The sequence below is a fragment of the Dipodomys spectabilis genome, unplaced genomic scaffold (assembly GCF_019054845.1).
Source record: "Dipodomys spectabilis isolate Male_0828 unplaced genomic scaffold, ASM1905484v1 ptg000108l, whole genome shotgun sequence".
Taxonomy (NCBI): Eukaryota; Metazoa; Chordata; class Mammalia; order Rodentia; family Heteromyidae; genus Dipodomys; species Dipodomys spectabilis.
Window position 1 is genome coordinate 10,342,685 of NW_024870785.1, and position 23,112 is coordinate 10,365,796.

Here is a 23,112-nt window from a genome sequence, read left to right on the forward strand (position 1 = left end):
ATTACATGGACAAGATAATGAGTACATTTCTTATCAAGCCTCGTAGCCTCCTCCTTCCCCTCCCTTCCCATCCTCCCCCCCGACCCCTCTATTTTTTCTTTAGTACCAATGATCTTAAGAAAGCTGAGACGCTTTGCAGATGGTTACCAGCTGCCAGCCATGGTCAACCCCACCATGTTCTTTGACATTGCGCTCTGAGCTCTGGAGAGAAAGGATTTGGGTATAAGGGTTCCTGCATTCACAGGATTATCCCAGGCTTCATGTGCCAGGGTGGTGACTTCGCATGCCATAATGGCACTGGTGGCAAGGCCACCTACGGAGAGAAATTGGAGGATGAGATTGTCATCTTGAAGCATACAGGTCCTGGCATCTTATCCGTGGCAAATGCTGGACCAAACACAAATGGTTCCCAGTTTTTCATCTGCCCTGTCAAGATCGATTGGTTGGACGGCAAGCATGTGGTTTTTGGGCAGGTGAAAGAGAGCATGGAAGTGATGGAAGCCATGCAGGGCTTTGGGTCCGGGAATGGCAAGACCAGCAAGAAGGTCACCATTACTGACTGTGGACAACTCTAATACATTTGATCTGTAACCACCAGACCATTCCTTCTGTAGCTCAGGAGCGTACCCTTCCACCCCATCTGCTTGCAATATCTGCAATCTTTGTACTCTCACTGCAGTTCTTTGGGTTCCAGGTTTTCCTTACCTCCCCTCCAAATCTAGCTGGAATGCTGAGTTAAGCTTATGATTATGAATAAAAACTAAACAACAACAAAGAAAGCTGAAAGTAGGGTTGGGAATGTGGCTTAGTGATAGAGTGCTTGCCTAGCATGCATGAAGTCCTGGGTTCAATTTGTCAGTATCACAAAATAGAGAAGGCTGGAAGCGGCACTGTGGCTCAAGTGGTAGAGTGCTAGCCTTGAGCAAAAGAAGCCCAGAGACAGTGCCCAGGCTCTGAATCCCAGCCCCAGAACAGGAAGGAAGGAAGGAAGGAAGGAAGGAAGGAAGGAAGTTGTAAAAAGATCCAGTGAAAACAGTGAACTGAATAGAATGTTTTCAATCTATTTCACACATAGAAATCGGTATTAACAAAATCATTAATTTAATATATATATATATATACATATATATATACATATATATATATATATATATATATATATATGCCGGGCGCTGGTGGCTCACGCCTGTAATCCTAGCTACTCAGGAGGCTGAGATCTGAGGACCGCGGTTCAAAGCCAGCTCGGGCAGGAGAGACTGTGAGACTCCTATCTCCAATAAACCACCAGAAAACCAGAAGTGGCGCTGTAGCTCAAGTGGTAGAGTGCTCGCCTTGAGCTAAAGAGCTGAGGGACAGCACCCAGGCCCAGAGTTCAAGCCCCACGACCGACAAAAAAAAAAAAAAAAAAAGATATATATATAGATAGATATATATATAAGCTCAAAAACAAAAAGATAAAATAAAAATTCTCAAGAAATGTAAGCTATAGTCATAGCAAAGAGGAGCTGAAACTTTGTTGCACGAAGGAGGAACCAAAGTGACTCATGCCTTTGCCACTGGGCAAACCCAGGGACGAGAGCTGAGGCTGCTGTCCTGTGCCTGCATGGAGTTGCAAAGTTACCATGATGTCTAACAGTAAGGACCAAGAAAGTCCAAGAGCCCAGAGTTACTATAAATGTGAGCCAATTTGACATAGATGGAGACCTTAGGAGCTCCCTGAAACTAGGGATACCATACATTTTGGACTGTCCCAAACCAAGAAATAAGCATGAAAACTTGTGGTTTTCTAGCGCTCAAACACGACAATGAAAATCACATTATAAAACTATAAGGAAGCTTCTATCCTCCAGGTATTCATGGGCACCACAGAAATTATAATTCTAGCAAGAAGAAAAACTCTTAAAACAGAAGCTGTAAGTTACATAAAGAACACATTTATGTTTAAGGAGGTTGAAAGAAAAAAAAGTTAAGCTGGGCATGGTGGGTCATGCCTATAATTCTAGCTGCTTGGAAGGTTGAGATTGGAGGTTTGTGACTTGAAGGTAGTCTGGAAAGAACAGTCTAGAAATATCATCTCAACAATAAAAAGTTGGTAGAGGTAACATTGCATTTACCATCCCGACTACCTGGGAAGTATAATAGGAGGATCACAGTTTAGGCCTAGGCAAAAAGTTAGACCTAATCTGAAAAATAAAGAAAGTAAAAAGGGCTAGAGGCATGGCTCAAATGGCAGGGCATCTGTCTAGCAAGCATGGGACCCTGAGTTCAATCTCACGTACAAGGACAAGTTAATATCTAGATACATGCAATGAAATGGGATAACAACAAAAAGTGTAAAATTAAAAGATTAACCAGAAAGGAAAGACAATCCAATTTTTTTGGCAGTCCTGGAGCTTGAACTCAGGGCCTAGGCACTGTCCCTGAGCTTCTTTTGCTCAAGGCTAACAATCTACCACTTAAGCCACAGCACTACTTCTGGCTTTTTCTGTTGATGTAGTACTGAGGAATCGAACCCAGTGCTTCATGCATGCTAGGCAAGCACTCTACCACTAAGCAGATTCCTAGTCCCTTAATCCAATTTTTAATCAGAAAAGTTGTTGAGCCTAGCCTACAATCTTATTCAGGAGGCTGAGATCAGATGATTACAATTCAAAGCCAGCCTTGGCAGGAAAAGTCCATGAGACTTTCATCTCTAGTTAGCTAGCAAAAAGAGGGGTGTGAAGTTGTGGCTCAAGTGGTAGAATAGCAGCCTTGAGCTAAAAATCCAGTCAAGAGCACAAAGCCCTGAATTCAAGCCCTAACACACACACACACACACACACACACACACACACACACACACACACACACACACACACACACACACACACACACACACACACACACACACACACACACACACACACACACACACACACACACACACACACACACACACACACACCAGTGGTAGAATGGCAGCCTTGAGCTAAAAATCCAGTCAAGAGCACAAAGCCCTGAATTCAAGCCCTAACACACACACACACACACACACACACACACACACACACTATGTCAGAAAACAGTAGAATTAACATCTTCAATAGTTGAGGGTGTGGCTCAAGTGGTAGTGTACCTAACTAACAAGTATAAGGCCAAGTTCAAATCCTAGCATTCCCAAAACAACACCCAAAAACCGTTGGCAGATATAGAAATATTGAGAGCTAATTATCCATAGGTAGCTTCAACAAGAAGAAAAATAAACCCAGAAGGATGAGTAGACAAAGAGAAGCAATGAACTTGAAAGGAAAAAAAAATCACACCTGAAATTGAAAAAGTATGTAAATTGGGTAATACATTTCAATATCAAATACAATATTGAGAGACAAATTCTTGCATCTGCAATTTTTTTCCAGTAGACACTGAGGCTGATGTTATAACGGTCATAAGACATCTCAAAAGCATTTGCCTTTCTTAATGTAATGTCCAGACTTGTACCACAAGTAGCATAAAGTCTAAAAAATGAAAATTATACACTCCCACAGTCATAATTAAGTCTACAGTTAGGGGCTGAGTAAAAACGAGGGTCAGCTTTTAATTTATAATTAACTTTTAAATTCCAGTAAGTGTTAATGCCTAAACTGAGATGGAATTCCTAGTATTAATCCAGAATAAATGACTTCAATCTCTAAACATCCTAAACTTGGTCTGACGTGAGGTGGTCTCATTACCTTTGACTTTTTGTGACCTCTCAAACTTCTTTCTTGAATTAAAGGGTTTGGAGACAATTACAATACTTACTATTGCCAACCTGTATTTCTGTGGTTGTAATGGGCATATTAACAGGTCTGAAGTTGACCTCAACTTTTAAACACCTTATCATTTGATATCTCATTTGAACCTGTTATTTTCTACTTGCGTCTGCCCAGGGCATTTTTCTTTATATGAAGTCAGGTGAGTTACTTCAAGGTGAAAACAGTTGTTCAAATGAATTTTAGCCACTTGTTAAGTATAGGATATTTACTCAAATAATTTAGGAAATATTAGTTTCATTTACAAAACGTATAGCCCTATTTGCCTGAGGCTCCCATTTTTAACTGTGAGATCACCCAAGATATTGATGGGAAGGTATGAGTTAAGATGTGGTATCTGGAATATAAAAGTTTGACAGGAGCCGGGCGCTGGTGGCTCACGCCTGTAATCCTAGCTACTCAGGAGGCTGAGATCTGAGGATCGCGGTTCAAAGCCAGCCCGGGCAGGAGAGACCGTGAGACTCCTATCTCCAATAAACTGCCAGAAAACCGGAAGTGGTGCTGTAGCTCAAGTGGTAGAGTGCTCGCCTTGAGCTGAGGGACAGCGCCCAGGCCCAGAGTTCAAGCCCCATGGCTGACCAAAAAAAAAAAAAAAAAAAGTTTGACAGGAATATGAGACATGGGAAACTGGATGGGACAAGCTTATAGGTGTCTCTACTGACAGATCTGAGCACCTGGGATTTGAGCTGTTACAGAGTAGCAACCTATTGACTTTTCCTGGTAAGCAAATGATGTACCAAAAACCACATTTCAGAATAATAAAGGTATCAAAATATCATCTCCTTATTTTTACAATTTCTTGACTATTCTTTATTATCCATACCAAGGCTATTTATCTGTTTTGAGAATAAACTACCACAGACATTTAGATTAAAACTGGAGTGAGCCTGTCACTCAGCGCACTTTTGTCCTGCCTTTCTCAGCATCTATCAATGTGTTCTTTGGAATGCAAATTTTAACATTTGCCTATTTAAAACATAACTGGAAAAATAACATTGCTGTCAAAAATCATAAAATTCGTGATACGTGATTTTCCTGTCATCATCCAATTTGAATAAAACCAGCATCATTTTGACATTATAAATCACTCTTTTTAGTGCTTCTATGACCTGATATTTCTGATATTCACTGACCTGATATTTCTTTTTCAATTATAATAAAAATAATAAGAGAGAAATATCTTTGTGACCTAGCTGTAGATTAAATAAGATGCACAAAATATAAATTAGGACTATGTATGGCAGCCTTTATTATTCATTGCACAACCCAGTGGGGGACATTTCCTTTGATTTTGGTGTTGTATGATGTAATAGCCTGATGAGATATGGATAGATCTGAAGAGCTACCATATGCAAACTTGTATATATATAATACAGCAAGGTGAGGCATTTTCAATGTGTAAAACCAACTAAGGCATTGTATATGCTTGCAATACCAAGCTACTTGTGAGCTGGAGGTGGAAGCCAGCTTGGCTGAGCAAAAAGTCAATGATCCTTCATTTCCACAACAACAAAAACAAAACTACAAAAAACTGGGTGTCTCTCTGTATACTTGTCATTCCCGCTATGCAGGAGACATAAGTAGGAGGATAGAAGTCCAGGCAATCCTGGGGGAGAAAAAACTTTAGAATCTACCTGAAAAATAAGTAAAACAGAAAGGACTGGGGTGTGAATGCTAGCCAGATCAAGGTTCTAAGTTCAAATTCTAGTATAGAAAAAAATTGCTATCTAGGACAGTACAAACAGAACATCCAGTAGAAATATAGACAAGCCACAAATGCAACCAGCCATGTGCTATTTTCTTTTAGTAGCCAGACTATGAAAGTGAAAGTAAAGAAGTAAAATTAAATTTGAAAACAGTTTAATGCAGTACCTCATTTCAATATATACTCAATGTAAGCTAGGCGCCGGTGGCTCACGCCTGTAATCCTATCTACTCAGGAGGCTGAGATCTGAGATCATGGTTCAAAACCAGCCCCGGCAGGAAAGTCTGTGAAACTTTTTAATCTTCAATAAAAGCCACCAGAAAAACAGAAGTGGCGCTGTAGCTCAAGTGGTAGAATGCTGCCTTGAGCTGAAGAGCTGAGGGACAGCACTCAGGCCCAGAGTTCAAGCCCCATGATTGACAAAAAACAAAAACAAAAAAACAAAAAACATATACTCAATGTAAAAATTTTTGTTTTAAGACAAAAACTTCACTGTGTAGTCTGGACGGTTCTTAAATTCTCAATCCTCTACTCTCCAGTGCTGGGATTATTGGCATGTGTCACCATGCCTGGCTAATATAAAGATTACTTATGAGCTGTTTTGTATTTTTTGTTGTATTGGTTCAGTATCTGACCCCAGACTTATTTTCCTTTACCCAAACCACAGGAAGCTCAGTCACTTCCTGACTTTGAAGGGTTGACTACTCTAGTTCATGGTATCTATACATATATCAAGGTCCTGCCCAGGTCATTTTTATTGGCATAAATATATATATATATATATATAAATATATATTTTTTTTGGTTGGTCGTGGGGCTTGAACTCTGGGCCTGGGCACTGTCCCTCAGCTCTTCAGCTCAAGGCTAACGCTCTACCACTTGAGCTACAGCGCCACTTTCAGTTTTTTTCTGGTGGTTTATTGGAGATAAGAGTCTCACGGCCTTTCCTGCCCATGCTGGCTTTGAACCATGATCCTCAGATCTCAGCCTCCTGAGTAGCTAGGATGACAGGCGTGAGCCACCAGCACTCGGCTGGCATATATTTTTTGTACAAGGGAGTGTCACTGTGACATTTCCGTATTTGCATATAATGTACCCCACTCAAACTCACCCCCTTTATTATTCTATCATCTACCCTCTATCATTCTCTCTCTCTCACACACACCCTTTATCATCTACTTCCTCCTTGCTTAAAATATTTTCAACAGGTTCCATTGTTCTGTTTTTTCACATAGACCATATTCACTCTCATCCACTGCTGCTTCCCCCAAGCTGGTACCTAACCCACAACATAGCCTGTTTGCCATTTTTTAGTGCATATTAATTACAAAAGGATGTTTACACATTTTTATATGATTTTGAGTGGATATTAGCCTGCAGTATGCAGGATGCTGCAACTTAGTTTACTTAATACTGCTTCACTAGCATCATTCTGCATGAGTCACATAGCACTATTTTATTTTTCAATATACTCACTATTTTATTTTCCTTTGTAAATGGCAAAAAAATGCGACTCAGATTAATTAGAGAAGAGTAAGGAGAGAAGAAGGGAAAGGAAGGTTAAGAAAGGGCAATAGGAGTCTAGGCACCAGTGGCTTAGGCCTGTAATCCTCTGGGCACCAATGGCTTATGCCTGTAATCTTAGCTACTGAATGGGCTGAGATCCAGAGGATTGCTGTCCACAGCCAATGCTTGCAAAAGAAGTTCAGGAGAGCTGGGAGCCAGTGGCTCACGCCTGTAACCCCAGCTACTCAGGAGGTTGAGATCTGAGGATCGTGGTTCAAAGCCAGCCCAGACAGGAAACTCCATGAGACTCTTATCTCCAGTAAACCACCAAAAAACTGGAAGTGGCACAGTGGCTCAAGTTGGTAGAGCGCTAGCCTTGAGCTGAAGAGCTAAGGACAGCACCTAAGCCCAGAGTTCAAGCCCCATGACCGACCCCCCCCCCAAAAAAAAAAAGTTCAGGGGAGTCCATCTCCAAAATAACTGGCCAAAGGTCTGACTAGAGGTGTGGTTCAAGTGTTAAAACACCAGCCATGAACACATAAGCTGAGAGTGAGATGCCCTGAGCTCAAGCCCAGTACTTTCAAAAAATTGGGGGGGGAGGGTGATGGGCTGGGAAGGTGGCTTAATGGTAGAGTTCTTGCCTTGCATGCCTGAGGCCCTGGGTTTGATTCCTCAGCACCACATAAGCAGAAAAAGCTGGATGTGGGCTGGGAAGGTGGCTCAGTGGTAGAGCACTTGCCTTGCATGCCTGAGGCCCTGGGTTCGATTCCTCAGCACCACATTAGCAAAAAGAAAAAAGCCGGAAGTGGCGCTGTAGCTCAAGTGGTGGAGCGCTAGCCTTGAGCTGAAGAGCTGAGGGACAGCGCCCAGGCTCAGATTTCAAGGCCCACGACCGGACCCCCCCCCCCCAAAAAAAGAAAAAGCTGGATGTGGTCCTGTGGCTCAAGCAGTAGGAGCTGAAGAGCTAAGGGACAGTGCCCAGGCCAAGAGTTCAAGCCCCAGGACCAACAAAATAAAAAAGGGGTGGGGGATAGAAAGGTATTAATAGGGTTTTTTTTTTTTTTTGGGTCCGGTCGTGGGGCCTGAACTCTGGGCCTGGGCGCTGTCCCTCAGCTCTTCAGCTTAAGGCTAGCGCACTACTGCTTGAGCCACAGCGCCACTTCTGGCTTTTTTCTTTTTGCTTATGTGGTGCTGAGGAATCGAACCCAGGGCCTTGAGCATGCAAGGCAAGCACTCTACCACTGAGCCACCTTCCCAGCCCAGAAAGGTATTAATAGGAAGTAGGACCAAATGTTGTAAGTATGTGGGAAAATGCCACTTATTAATATGCAGTGAAACCTACTATTTTGTACAATTAATACAAGTTATAAACAATTTTTAATGCATGCTCATACATACACCTGCCTTCCTTCTTTTCCTATGGGACATATGCCTATAAAACTACAAAAAAAAAAAAAACCAAAACAACTGCAGGTAGCTGATTACCTCAGGAAAACCGAGAAAGGGCTTCTCTGTCCAGGCAGCTCATTAGTATATAGTCATATTGTTAGGTTGACATTGCATTTTATAGTTTATGACTGTTTGCACATCTCATGTAGACTTCATACAATTCTAGTACATAGGTAGGACAGGCAATAACATCATGGCTATTTTATAAGGTCAGAGATACCAAGTGACCTGCCTTGTGTCCCACAATGAGTGAGGGAGAGACCAAGGGTAGAATTCATGTCTTCTAGCTACTGCTCTACTACTTATATTCCTGCACTTGCATGTGGGAGGAAGATTGGATTGACTGAAGAAAAGAAAACCTGCAACGATCCACAGGGAACTGGGATAATGGTCATCAGGAATGTGCTCTGTCAGCCCACTATGTCATGCTAAGCAGTATCAGCCTTTCCATGTGTTTCTAGGTACATCTGTACTTTCCTGCTTACGCAGGGGAGACAGTCATAATATGCATATGCATTTTATCCGTAAATCTAAGTCTGGGATTCTTAACCCTGCCTTCACATTAGAATCACTTGAAGAGCCTTAAAAAAAATAACCACCCTGGGGGCCTCAAATCCCAGTCTGACTCAATTGTCTGTCTATGAGTGGAAAGCTGCCTCTGATGATTCTAATAACGCAGTCGGGGTTAGGAACCACAGAACGGAGAGTGACCTGACTGGTGAGTGAAGTTAAGCCTTATCTAGTTTCCAGAAAGAAACATTTTCCTGCTTATCTATGAGTGTGGCCCATCAGGAAGATGCATGCATTACATAAATAATGTTTATTCATCAGCTGTCCTGATCTTAGAAAAGTACAGCAATCAGCAAACAAGGAAGGAGCAGGAAACAAAAAGTCTCTAGAAGCTTTCTTTTTCTTTTTTGACTAAACCTTTAAGCTAGGTGAAAAAAGTCACAAAACCCATAGATTGTTCAATTCCATGTATAATAAATGTCCACACACAGATAAATCTAAAATGGTAGGATCAATGACTAGTTTCTCAGGGCGTGGTGAAAATGCCTTAAAAGGGGATGGGAAGGTGGCTCAGTGGTAGAGTGCTTGCCTTGCGTGCATGAGACCCTGGATTCGAGCCCTCAGCACCACATAAACAGAAAAAGCCAGAAGTGGCGCTGTGGTTCAAGTGGTAGAGTACAAGCCTTGAGCTGAAGAGCTAAGGTACAGTGCCCAAGCCCAGAGTTCAGACCCCACAACTAACAAAAAATAAAAACATAGTTTAAAATTCAAAGCTGGGGCTGGGAAGGTGGCTCAGTGGTAGAGTGCTTGCCTTGCATCCATGAGGCCCTGGGTTCAATTCCTCAGCACCACATAAGCAGAAAAAGCCAGAAGTGGCTCTGTGGCTCAAGTGGTAGAGCACTAGCCTTGAGCTGAAGAGCTGAGGGACAGTGCCCAGGCCCAGAATTCAGGGCTCACGGAAAAAAAAATAATAAATAATAAATAATAAAAAAAATAAAAAGAAAATACCTTAAGACAAATCATGATGTGTGCCCAACTCTGTTTATATAAAAAATTTTGAATTCTATATATTAAATGAGTGAATTATATGTTGCATGCCCATAAAGCCCATATATATGTTGTATATAGCATATATGTGCTACTTACATGTATCATGCATGTATGTGATATACATAATTCTATCTTCCTTTAAGGAATAGCCAAGCTGTTTCCCAAAGTATATAAACCATTTTATATTCCCATGAGCAGGGATGAGGATTCTATTTCATCAATACTTACTGTGTCTTTAAGAAAAAATTATTATAGTCATCCCAGCGCACAAACTTTTTTTTATTTTTTAAAAATAACCTTATTGTGGGCTGGGAAGATAGCTCAGCGGTACAGTGCATGCCTTGCAAGCATGAGGCCCTGGGTTCGATTCCTCAGCACCACATAAACAGAAAAAGCCGGAAGTGGTGCTGTGGCTCCAGTGGTAGAGCACTAGCCTTGAGCTGAAGAGCTGAGGGACAGCGCCCAGACCCAGAGTTCAGGTCCCATGACTGGCCAAAAAAAAAAACAAAAACCTTATTGTTACTATTAATGTGTTGTTCAGAGGGGCTACCATTTCATGAGTTCACTTTATTGTACTTTTGATATACATTGCTCTGGTGGTTATTGATATTTCGTATACTTTTGAGTGCTTGTTGGCTACTTTCATAACATCTTTTTGTGTGTGTCAGTGGTTGGGCTTGAACTCACAACCTGGATGCTGTCCTTGAGCATTTTTTCTCAAGGCTAGTACTCTACCACTTTGAGCCACAGCACTATTTCCAGTTTTCTGGGAGTGAATTGGAGATAAGAGTCTCACAGACTTTCCTGCTCAGGCTGGTTTTGAACCACAATCCTCAGATCTCAGCCTTCTGAGTAGCTAGGATTACAGTTGTGAGCCATGGTGCCTGGCTTTGTGTAACATCTTTGAAAAAAAAAAAACTGTTGAGATTCTTGGGTTATTTTAGTTGAGTTGTAAGATATCATTATTTTAGATACAATTTTGTTTTCAAATATAAGATTTGTAAATACCTATATTTGGGTTATCTTTCTTCTTTGTTGATGATGTCCTTTGAAGCACAAAAGTTGTATGTGTGTGTGTGTGTGTGTGTGTTTATAAGACAGGATGTCACTACGGAGTACTATGGCTGGCCTTGTACATGCTATATAACCCAGGCAAGCTTCAGATTTGTAATCCTCCTCCTCTGCCTGGCAAATGCTGGGACTACTTACTCTTTTTGTGCTGCTATCATGGTGGTGCTAGCCAGTCTCCTGCATTCAGCATATGCCCTAAGTTTCCTGGTATACTCAGGTTTTCACAACACTCCCAGATGCTGCTCTGACAGCAAATAGCCTGAACAGGCCTAAGAGTTTCTGTAGTTTAGTTTGTATTTGTTCAGGGAGCAGGATGTTAGTCTCTCCTGTTGTAGACCATACCAATATCTATTACAAGTGTCACCCAACTACTCGTACTTGGTTTGGGAAACACTAAGGGGAAGAAGGAAAGAAGCACAGCTCTGCTAACCATATGATTTTGTTATGAATAGAAGGAACTTAGTCTTCAAGAGACTTCACTGCCATCTGCTGGATGGACTTACATAATGCTATACAAATCCCGAGTAACTGTGTGATGAATGGCGCCCCCTGGAGTTGTGCAATGTACATACAGTCCAGTAATAAGGAATGTCCTGCAGAAGAATCTTAATACCTTCTGCTTCTATAAATTCCCTTCAATGTCCTCTTTGATAATGATTCTTCTTGTACATAGATGATATGTAGATAGGGCTTTTATCTTTCATAAATCCTACCAGGCGGTATCCAGTACCTTTCCACTCAAGTGTGGGAATATTTATTGCCTTTGTCTCCAACTCTGTCACTTCAAGTGAAATTATTACTAATTATAGCCATTTGTTAGTCAACTATCAGGCAGAATGTGAAATCTAGAAGGTAATAGCTTTTCCAGAGCAAATGCAGAATCTCTACCATAAACTTCCCACCTGCAGAGTAAAAGCATCTAAAGAGTTCCAGCTATATTTTTGAGCCAAATACACAAGGGATATTTGAAAAATGAATGAGTAAATAATTATATGGAGGCCAACTAGGATTAAACGTTTTTTCTGGTTCTGGGGCTTGAACTCAGGGCCTAGGCACTGTCTCTGAGCGTCTTTAGCTCAAGGATAGTTCTCTACCACTTGGGTCACAGCACCACTTCCATCCTTTTCTGAGTAGTTTATTGACGATAAAGTCTCAAGGACTTTCCTGCTTGGGCAGGAAACTGTGATCCTTAGATCTTAGCCTCCTGAGTTCCTAGGATTACAGGCATGAGCCACTCGTGACCAGCTTAAATTACTTTTTGGTTTTTGTTTGTTTGTTTGTTCTTTAAGACAGAATCTTACTATGTAGTCCAGGTTGACCTTGAGCTTGCAATCCTCCTGCTTCAGCCTCTCAGCCTCCCTTCTGTTGGAATTACAGGCATATGCCACCATTCCTAGCCTGACAATTTTTTTTAACTTATTTGTTCTAATTCATCAGGGTATTTTTTGTGAGAATCTGTCCAATAGCAGTTATATTAATTTCCCTTAGTTGCTGTATAAATTACCATGAACCAGGTATATTTAAACATCAGAAAAACATTCTTGAGATCAGAAGTCCATCAGTGTGTTGGTAGGGCTGGTTTTCCTTGAGCTCCATAGTCTACCTATGCATTATTCCTATATTCTGGCATTCCTTGGCTTGTAGAAATTTTTACTTGATTTTTCCCTTGTGTTTCTTTCCCCCTCCCCCCCTTTCTCGTCCTGGGGCTTGAACTCAGGGCCTGGGCCCTGTCCCTGAGCTTTTTTCTTTGCGTATGACTAGCATTCTACCATGTGAGCCACAGAGCCATTTCTGGCTTTTTCTGTTTATGTGGTACTGAGGAATCAAACCCAGAGTTTCATGCATGCTATACAAACACTCTACCACTAAGCCACATTCCCAGCCCTATTTTTTTAAAAATAAGGACACTTGCACCTTAAATCTAGAATGATACTATTAGTTACACCAGAAAAAAACTTTATTTCTAAGAAGATTATCATATTCACAGGTACTAGGAGTGAATACATAGACATATTTTCTTATGAGGTCAACACTCTAGCTACACTATCCTCCACTTGCATCCTGTAAGTGAATGATTTTTTCCACCGTTGCTTTCAAGCAGACAGTAGTCAGTGCAAGTGTGGCTTTGACTTTCCATGGATGTCACTATGAATCATGAGGAACACACCCATTTCTACAGCTAGCACTAACAAGGTCATATTATGAGTCTAGACCTTATTTGACAAGCTAAGAAAAATCACCAAAAAAAGCAATTTGTGCTAATATTTTGAAATACAAGTCAGGTTGAGATGTAAAAGAAAAAAAAAGACAGCCTCCAAAAAAGACAGAAAAACAAGAGGTAGTAGATGCATGTAATTCCAGCATAAGGGAGACTGTTTATATATTTACTTTTTTTTGCTAATGCTACATGGTCTGGTTACTGTTGTTTTATAGTAAGACTTTAGTCAAGTTGTGGTGGTCCTCTCATTTTGCTTTTCTTCTCCAATATTAAATTAGCTATTCTAGATCTTTTGCTCCCCCATTTGCCTGCCACTCTCCCTCTCTGCCAGTCCTGGGGCTTGAACTCTGGGCCTGGGCAATGTCCCTGAGCTTCTTTTGCACAAGGCAAGCACTCTACCACTTGAGTCACAGTGCCACTTCTCTGCCTCTTTCTTTTTTAGAATAAAATTTCAATATCCACAAAACAATTTGCTGGGATATAGACTGAGTTTACATTTAATCTGTACATCAAGTTGGGAGAAACAGCTTGACAATAGTAAATCTTCCTGTTGGTGAATGTAGAATAGCTCTCTATTTGATATTTTTCATCAGTTTTATAGTTTTCCTTATATACAGTTTTACATTTATGACTGTCTTATTTTGGAACGCTGTGACAGAAAACCATACATTGTGTCTTCATGACAGAAATTTCTTTCTTACAGTCCTGGAGATTAGGTGAAGTCACTCTTTTAGTTTGTAGTTAGTCAATTTTTTTGTATCTGGACATATGAGAGAGAGGGGGGGCATGTATAAGAGAGAGAGAGAGAGAGAGATCAAATTCTCATGTCTCTTCTTAGAAGGCCACTACTTGTAGTGAACATCTGTAATCTCAACTCCCAATAGGCTTAGGAAGAAGTATCATGATTTTGAGGGCAGTCTTGGCTAAATATGGAGACTCTGTCACACAAAAAAAGACATTTCCATTTATGAGGGAGGGCCTCATAATAACCAAAGCACCTACCCCCCCTTTTTTTTTGGTCAGTTGTGGGCCTTGAACTTTGGGCTTGTGCTGTCTCTGTGCTTTTCAGCTCAAGGCAAGTTCTCTACCACTTGAGACCAGTGCCACTTCCAGTTTCCTAGTGGTTTAATAGAGGTAAGAGTATCATGGACTTTCCTGCCCAGGCTGGCTTTGAACTGCGATCCTCAGATCTCAGCCTTCTGAGTAGCTAGGATTACAGGTGTGAGCCACTGGTGCTTGGCTGAGTACCTACCTCTTAATAGTATCACAATGATGATTAACATTTCAATATATGTATTTTTTAAGGGACAGCCATTGAATGTATAGCATCCTACCCTGCCCCCTCAAAATTCCTGTCTTTCTCACATAAAAACATATCCATCTCATCTCAATAGCCTTAAACACCTAACTCAAGTCAGCCTCAACTCTAAAGGCTAAAACACAAAACTTTTTAAAATCTTGTGAGTGAGACTAAAAGTAAGACTCATCTTGAGGCAAAATCTCTCTCCAGTTGCAAACGCATGAAATCACACAAGTGTTTCTGGAATATAATAGTGAACAAAGTATAAGTTAGATGTCCCCATTCTGAAGAAGAGCAGTAGGAAAGCAGGGAGGGGTATAAGTCATAAGCAAATCCAAAACCTAGCTGGTAAGTAATATCTACGGTATGAAAAAAAAAGATTTTTTTTATTCCCCTGTAAGTATTTCACTCAGATGAAATGAGCCAGGTACGTGCTGCTGAAAACACAGCCCCAGAGAGAATCTGGAAGGCATACCATCCAGAATCTGCTTTTCATATATTTATCCCATATGTACAAGACTGAGATCCCTGTCTGCTAGACCCACCTGGGTCAGTAGGAAATAGACTTCCCATGGAAATCCAGGAGACACAGTAGCTATATTGCTAAAACTCTATGTGATAGGTTAAATTTTGATAAGCTTCTTTGGCTTAAAGCTCTGCCTTCTGAGACCTACGAGGACGGTGGTACTGCTGCTATAGCTCACTCTTGCGGGGGTTTCGCGTCCTTGACAGAGTCAAGGTGGCATGCCAAGCTAAAGTTTTTCTATTCATTGCTCTGTTGGTCAGGAGTTATACCTCTGCTGCTATGGGTTGGCATGACCCCTGTGGGAAATAGGCACTGCACTACGGAGTGGAGGCAGAGGCAGTCTTGTATTCTAGGCCATGCACTTTGGTCTTGTAGTAGAAGTGGCAGTCCTGATCAACTCTAAATGATCAGTGGATATTTTTTCCCCTTTTGTTTTAAAGAACAGTGACTGGTCCCAGTTGAATAGCTCTAAGATGCAGTTCTGTTGAGTCTAAGGAGTCGACAGTCTTTCTTTCCTTATCCCAGCTGGCAGTGTTTCTGCTACCATCCCATGATCATTCTTGCTTTTTTGTTGAGATGGCTCCTTAGATCTATGGTTTACAGTGCAGCTGGTCAAACTGTCAGTCTGCCACAACCTTAGGGTTCGCTTATAAACATACCTTCTCAGTTCTGTAATACAGACTTACTGAGAATTTTCCAATTTTTTTTTTGCCAGTTAGACTGAAGAACAAGTATTTGTGTGTGTGTGTGTGTGAGAGAGAGAGAGACAGATAGACAGAGACAGAGAGACACAGAGAGAGAGAGAGAGAGAGAGAGAGAGAGAGAGTGCTGAGATTGCCCTAAGGCTTAAACTCAGGGTCTGGGCGCTGTCCCTGGCCTTCTTTTGCTCAAGGCTAGCACTCTACCACTTGAGCCACAGCGCCACTTCTGGCCTTTTCTGTTTATGTGGTACTGAGGAATCGAACCCAGGACTTCATGCTTGGCAGGTAAGTACTCTACCACTAAGCCACATTCCCAGCCCAATTTTCCAAAATTTTAAGTTCTCATTCCTTTTTTGGGTCACAATTCCATCTTCAATTCATTTTATCTCTACTTTCACCATACTACAAGCAGTAAGGAAGAACCAACATGTTCCTTCTATATTTAGCTGAGAAAGTCACAGGTAAATATCAAATTCTATTTCTTATAAATTATTTTTTTTTCAAAATAAACCATCACCATCAACAAAAAACAACCAACTATAACATGAGCCCTACTCAGGTTCTTTGCCTCTTTGGTAATGTTAGCTTTTTCTACTTTGGTGAATAACATATTTCTCATAACCATATGAGACCTCATCAGAGTGACAATAATCTGTACGTAACTATCTTTGTATTCACTAATATGAAGTATTCTCTCCACCAATCCAATCCCTATTTCTTGAGGGAAACAGATTCAATAGAACATATATTTATATAGAAATGTATTCACTATAAAGTATAGTGATTATAAAGGCTGAGAAAGAGCTGGGGAAGATGATGGTGAGAAAAGTCACAAGAATGAAGTCACAAAATTCTTTAATCTGAGGGAAACATGAGACTATAGTAATTTAGGTCATCTGGTCTAGCATGACAGGCTTGTACAGACTCCTTGACACCATGAACATCATAAATAGCTCCAGTAAAAGCCTTTTCCTGTTTGTTACATTTGTACTGGGAATGTATAACGTAAGTGGCTATTGACAAACCAATGTCCTGGACTGCTGTCATTGACCAGTACAATAGCAATGACCAGTCTGCTCTAACCTCTTTCCTGTTTTGTTTGTTTGCTTAGTATGTGCCAGGGGTCTTGAATTCAGGACCTCATGCTCTTGCATGGCTAGACTAGGCTATACAGAAAGTTTAAGCCTGGAAGGGTACGTAGCAAGACCCTAAGTCAATAAAAAATAACGAGGAAGAGAAGAAAAAGGAAAAGAAAGTTAAGAAGAAAATGAAAATCATATATTATAATTTTGTTCCCTGAAGCACGTGAAGACACAAAATACTAGTATTAAACCTCCCAACTCTCCCTCACTGTCTTGGTTGCTCCCCCCAATGGCAAGTTCTCAAACAGCCTGATAAGGAAGGGTAGGAGATCAGGACATAATACAATCTGCTATTGCTTTTCCCCAGGCTCAGAGAACACATCTTTATTAGGTATGTCAGAAGATTGAGGACTGGTTGATGATGTTCCAAGGAAAGCAGGTCTGCAAATAAGTGTGTGTATCCTCTTTTAATGACAAGGTAAACTGGGTGTTGGTAATTATGTTTCTCAAAACATTCTATAAGAAGTGGAAGTGTAGTAGTGCACATTTGTAATCTTGACACTCAGTATGCTGAGGACCGAGAGTTTGAGGCTAGCTTTGGCCGCATAAAGAGATGCTAGGACATTGCTACTCCCTTGTGCAGCCACAGCCCAAATGGTTTTTCCTTCAATTCCATTAGTCTTCCAATTTCCACACCTGGTGCTGATTAAAAAGCTATTCTTTTCTCTGGTTTCTGCACGGCCTCTGGACTCCTTTCAGGGTGAGAAACATGCAGATAACAGTGTAAACTGTTCTAAGCTAATCTGCCAACTTCCATTCAGAAAGCACTGACATTTTATGCTAATCTCTTTTCTGGATTTTAGTGGTCATAGAAGAACTTTACGTGGAATACAGAAAAACAGTGAATAAATACACTTTTCTTCCAGTAACCGAGTACAGAAATCACACATTAAATTCTTCCCAGACATTTACACTGCTTCATAACATCAGTGTGGCACAGTGCCTACCTGCAGTATTACTTGAAAGCTCCCTCCCAGAACTGTATTCTCCTGTGCTTATTTTGCTCTTTGCTGTACAAGCTCCCTTTCACATACTTTTGGGATATGTTGGCATTTTGCTGCCCCCTCATCTCCTTTCCCAACCAGGTTCAAAGGCTTGAGGGTGATGTGGGTTCTCCCCCATTTTAGTTCTTTTCCTCCTCCTTTCTCACCACTCTAGCTTTCTGGGCATAGGCTTCTCCAATCTGCTTTTCTCTCTGTTCCTCCTTTGCCCAGTCTTACAGCACCATCAGAGAAATGTGTTAGCAGGAAGGTCACTGCACATTCATTTCTTCTAGGCTGTAATTCTAGCTTTTGTGTAGTCACTGAGAATTCTTCTAAAGAATATTCCATGGAGGAAGGGTGGACACGGGGAAATGAGAAAGAAAGCTTGGGAAGAATATAGAAGGGAAAGGGGCTGGGAAGGTGGCTTAGTGGTAGAGTGCTTGCCTTGCATGCATGAGGCCCTGGGTTCGATTCCTCAGCACCACATAAGCAGAAAAAGCCGGAAGTGGTGCTGTGGCTCAAGTGGTAGAGCGCTAGCCTTGAGCTAAGGAGCTGAGGGACAGCAGTCAGGCCCAGAGTTCAGGCCCCACGACCGACAAAAAAAAAAAAAAAGAAAGAAAATAGAAGGGAAAAGTGGGGTCCCAAGGAGGACCCCAAACAAGATTAATATGGGGCATTCTGGAGTTGTTTGTTTTTATTTATTTATTTTTTGTCTTTATCAGTCGTGGGGCTTGAACTCAAGGTCTGGGCACTGTCCCTGAGCTCTTTTTGCTCAAGGCTAGTGCTCTACCACTTTGAGCCACAGCACCACTTCTGGTTTTCTGGTGGCTAATTGGAGATAGGAGTCTCCCAGATTTTCTTGATCAGGCTGGCTTCGAACTGTGGTCCTCATATGTCAGCCTCCTATTATAGGTATGAGCCACCAACACCCAGATTGGAGTTAAATTTAAAAATAAACATATCTTAAAAAAATAAATAAAAATAAAAATAAACATATCTTAAAACAACTTCCTGCTTCCAAACTGTTTCTTCTATATCACCTAATTTATTTGTAGTCATAGGTAAACAACTTCACATTTTTTTGTTGTTGTTGACAGTCCTAGGGCTTGAATTCAGGGCTGGGCACTGTCCCAGAGCTTCTTTTGTTCAAGGCTAGCACTCTACCACTTGAGCCACAACTCTACTACTGCCTGTTTCTGTTTATATGGTACTGAAGAATCGGACCTACAGCTTCATGTATGCTAGCACTCTACCACTAAGCCACATTCCCAGCCCAACTTCACATCTTTTTCAACAGATGAAAATTAGGGGGACCGGGAAGGTGGCTCAGTGGTAGAGTACTTGCCTAGCATGCATGAGGCCCTGGGCTTGATTCCTCAGCACCACATGAGCAGAAAAAGCTGGAAGTGTCACTGTGGCTCAACTGGTAGAGCTCTCGCCTTGAGCGCCTTGAGCTGAAGAGCTGAGGGAGAGTGCCCAGACCCAGAGTTCAAGCCCCACGACTGACAAAAAAAAAAAAATTAGGCTTTCTTTTGGGGGGGATGGGGAGCCACAAGAAGTGAATTTCCAAACTAATATCCCTCAGTGGCCAATAGTAGAATGAGCAGAAGTGTGGAACAATAAATCTGTTTAAAAATAAATGTAATTTAAAAAAATTCCTGAGGCATTGATAGACCATTAGACCTAATTCCTGAATGGGCAGAAAGCTCTTTCTAGAACAGCTTTTCTGAATCCCAGGAAGAGACAGGAAAATAGACATGGAAACCTTTCATCATTCTCTCTGGCAAGGTAAGTGTAGTAGACCATATTCACTTCTTGTGATTTCAAAATCGTATAGCTACTATTATTCTTTGTGTCTTTTTTTTTTTTTTTGTCAGTTGTGGGGCTTGAACTCTGGGCCTGGGCGCTGTCCCTCAGCTCTTCAGCTCAAGGTGAGTGCTCTACCGCTTGAGCCACAGCGCCACTTCCGGTTTTCTATTGGTTTATTGGAGATAAGAGTCTCACAGACTTTCCTGTCTGGGCTGGCTTTGAACCGTGATCCTCAGATCTCAGCTTCCTGAGTAGCTAGGATTACACCAACGCCTGGCTTCTTTGTGTCTTTTGAGATGCTCTTTCTACATTCAAATGCCTCTGGGGTCACTGGGACAAACATTCTGAGCAAGGACCTTATTGAACTTAAGGCCTATAGAAAAAACAGACAGCTGTCTGGGAAGGTGGCTTAGGGGTAGAGTGCTTACCTCGCATGCATGAGGCCCTGGGTTCGATTCCTCAGCACCAAATAAGCAGAAAAAGCCGAGTGGCACTGTGGCTCATGTGATAGAGTGCTAGCCTTGAGCTGAAGAGCTGAGGGAGAGTGCTCAGGCCCAAGTTCAGGCCCCATGACTGGCAAAAAAAAAGAAAAGAAAAACAGACAGCTATCAGTACATTTGGAAAGCAATCGATAGTTTTCAGGCAGGTGGAGGAGCAAAAGAATAAACTGACCAAATGGCCTCTGTCACCTAACCTCCTGCATAGGTGAGAAGTGTCAGCTCCTGTAAGGAACTTGAGCAAGAAGTAGTCAGGAGGTCTCTGTTTTGCTAGGATCTTGCCTCACCTTAGGAGTCGGGTTGCACTTCCAGCTGCCAGATAGCACTGCACAAAGTTCTCACAAAGCCCTGGAATGTCTGAGGTAAGAGAGCTCTTTGTACATTAAGAAGGCAACAGAAAAAGGCTGGCAGCATGATCCTATCTCTAAGCCAAATCTGGGTAGTGTTGAAGGACTTAGAAATAACACAATTTAACTTCTTCTTTGCCAGAATTGCAAGTATCTACACTGGGAGGTGTGGCTTTCTGTCTCTACCAACTACTTGCATTCAAGTGGGGAGCAGCATGAACTTAACAGGTGAAGATTCAGAAAATAATAAGTGTGACTATGGAAGGAGACATGAGAAGATGGCACTTGCTTTTTTTTTTTTTTTAACAAAGAGAAAGCATTGTAGTTGTGTGTGTGTGTGTGTGTGTATGAGTGTGTATGTGCATGTCTGTGGCACTATGGATTGAATCTGGGGCCTCCCATGTGCAGGGACAGTGCTCTACTACTGAGCTATCCCAGAAATCCAAGAACATATTGTATGTCAAGATTTGCTCTAAGAATTTCCTCAAACCTCCATGGGACCTAGAGTCCACTGCCATTGCCGCTTCCATCACTGCCCCAACCCAGTTGTTCCCTTACTCTTCTCCCTACCCAACCACCATTGAGTCTTAGCTTGCACCCTCAACTTTTTTTTTTTTTTTTGCTTGTCCTTTTTTTTTTCAGTGGAACGTCTTGCTTAGTATTTGCTCAATTTGAATAATTGAGGAAACTTCTATATGCTCCCATTCCTCCAGTTCTCTAAGGACTCACACCAAATAAGTCCTTAGAAGATGGTACCTACTGTGGTGCCTGCTCTAGTCATCATTTGCCTTAAAGGCTGCATAGTTACTGGGCAATCAGAGAGCATCTAGATAGCACTGTTGGAGCTGAGCTTGGTGACGTACACCAACCTGGATAGACTTTCCAGAGCAAGACTCTATCTCAAAAAATTATTAAATTAAATTAAACCAAACCAAACAAAGCACTGTCCCGGGTCTTTTTCCCGGCAGCAATTCCTCTCTTGTATTGCTGTATTTCTTTTGTTTGAAACTCCAGAGGTGATACAAGCCTATCTTTAAACATGAATATATGTCCCTTGACATACGGTATGAATAACAGTTCATACACATCACTGGGCCAGCCTGACAGGATAATAGTTATACAGACTGCTTTTGTTTGCTTTTTTAAAACTGTTGTTAGCCCTCTCCAGCTGTCACCAGAGCCCTGCCCAGTTTGCAGGTGTATGTCCCAAGGGTAGGGTGGGATCCCACAGGTCAGCACTTGTGTAGGGCTGTCCACTAAATACTGCCCCACTTTCTGCCACCTCCTCTAATGTCCATTGGAAGAAGAGGCCGTGGTTCATCTCAGGAAAATAATATTGGGCACATAAATAATAAGTATCATTTATCAAGAATCTGTTATGTGCCAGGTGTTTAACATAGGTCACTTAATTCCCACAACTTCATTCGAAGGAAAGTTTTGTTGTGCTTACTTTATAGAGGAGAAAACTCAAGCTCAGATTATGTAATTTGCTAAAGCATCAATGCTTTAGCAGAAAAAATAAGGGTGGAGCCTGTACAAAGGCTCCAGTATGCCTGGCTGGGTTCACAGCCTGTGCTATTCTCACCATACTACCACCTATTCATTTATGTCCAAGGGAGAGCCCAGAGCTCAACAAAGATCCTGACTATAGGCCTCTAACTTCCCAGAATGTTGGGAGCTACCCAGATTTTTCATGTCTTCTTTTAAGTTTTACAATGTTTATTAACATGTACAGTTATGTAAAACAAGGGCATTAACAGGATCTGATAATTACACTTTGTATGTACTTCCATTTCTACTTGGATATCTATTAAGAATGCCCAAATTAACCAATATAAAGCCACATTCCTGAGGCCCTACAAGTACTTCATATTGTTTTCCCCTTCTCCTTTTCTGTATTACTAGAGATTGAATCCAGGGACTTGTGCCTGCTAGGCAAGTGCTTTACCTCTGAATTGCATCTTTAGTCCTTTTTTGTTTGTTTCTGAGACAGGGTCTTACAATGAAGGTAGACTGGTCTTCAAGTATGTACATATAGAGTCCAAGCTGTCCTTAAACTTGTAATCCTGTTGCTTCAGCCTCCCAATTGCTAGGATTAGAGAAATGTATCACCAGGCCCATCAGTCTTCCTCATCGTAATAAACAGTCACTACACTCTACTAGATGCTCCAGCAAAAAATAACTTCATGATATATTTAATTATTCTATTTCTGTAATGAAACATCAGAAAATTCTGAAGTCTCTACCTTTAAAATATAAAATATATGGGGCTGGGAAGGTGGCTCAGTGGTAGAGTGCTTGCCTTGCATGCATGAGGCCCTGGGTTCAATTCCTCAGCACTACATAAGCAGAAAAAGCTGGAAGTGGTGCTGTGGCTTACGTGATAGAATGCTAGCCTTGAGCTGAAGAGCTGAGGGACAGCACCCAGGTCCAGAGTTCAGGCCCCATGACTGACAAAAAAATTAAATAAATAAAATAAAATATAAAATATGTTAAAACCCACCAGA

General features: G+C 41.5%; 1 protein-coding gene across 1 annotated transcript; it reads left to right on the forward strand.

Annotated features, from left to right (window-relative positions):
- The first annotated feature begins 245 nt into the window (after positions 1 to 245).
- LOC122114379 (peptidyl-prolyl cis-trans isomerase A-like) lies at positions 246 to 12,179 on the forward strand. The gene is made up of 3 exons (XM_042687528.1): positions 246 to 587; positions 3,092 to 3,094; positions 12,169 to 12,179. The coding sequence occupies exon 1, from the start codon at positions 261 to 263 to the stop codon at positions 573 to 575; it is 315 nt and encodes a 104-aa protein (XP_042543462.1). The 5' UTR covers positions 246 to 260; the 3' UTR covers positions 576 to 587; positions 3,092 to 3,094; positions 12,169 to 12,179.
- Positions 12,180 to 23,112: the final 10,933 nt, after the last annotated feature.

What these genes read in the sequence shown, in the direction of transcription:
- LOC122114379 (XM_042687528.1), top strand. Translation starts at nt 261, where the DNA reads ATGTGCCAGGGTGGTGACTTCGCATGCCATAATGGCACTGGTGGCAAG.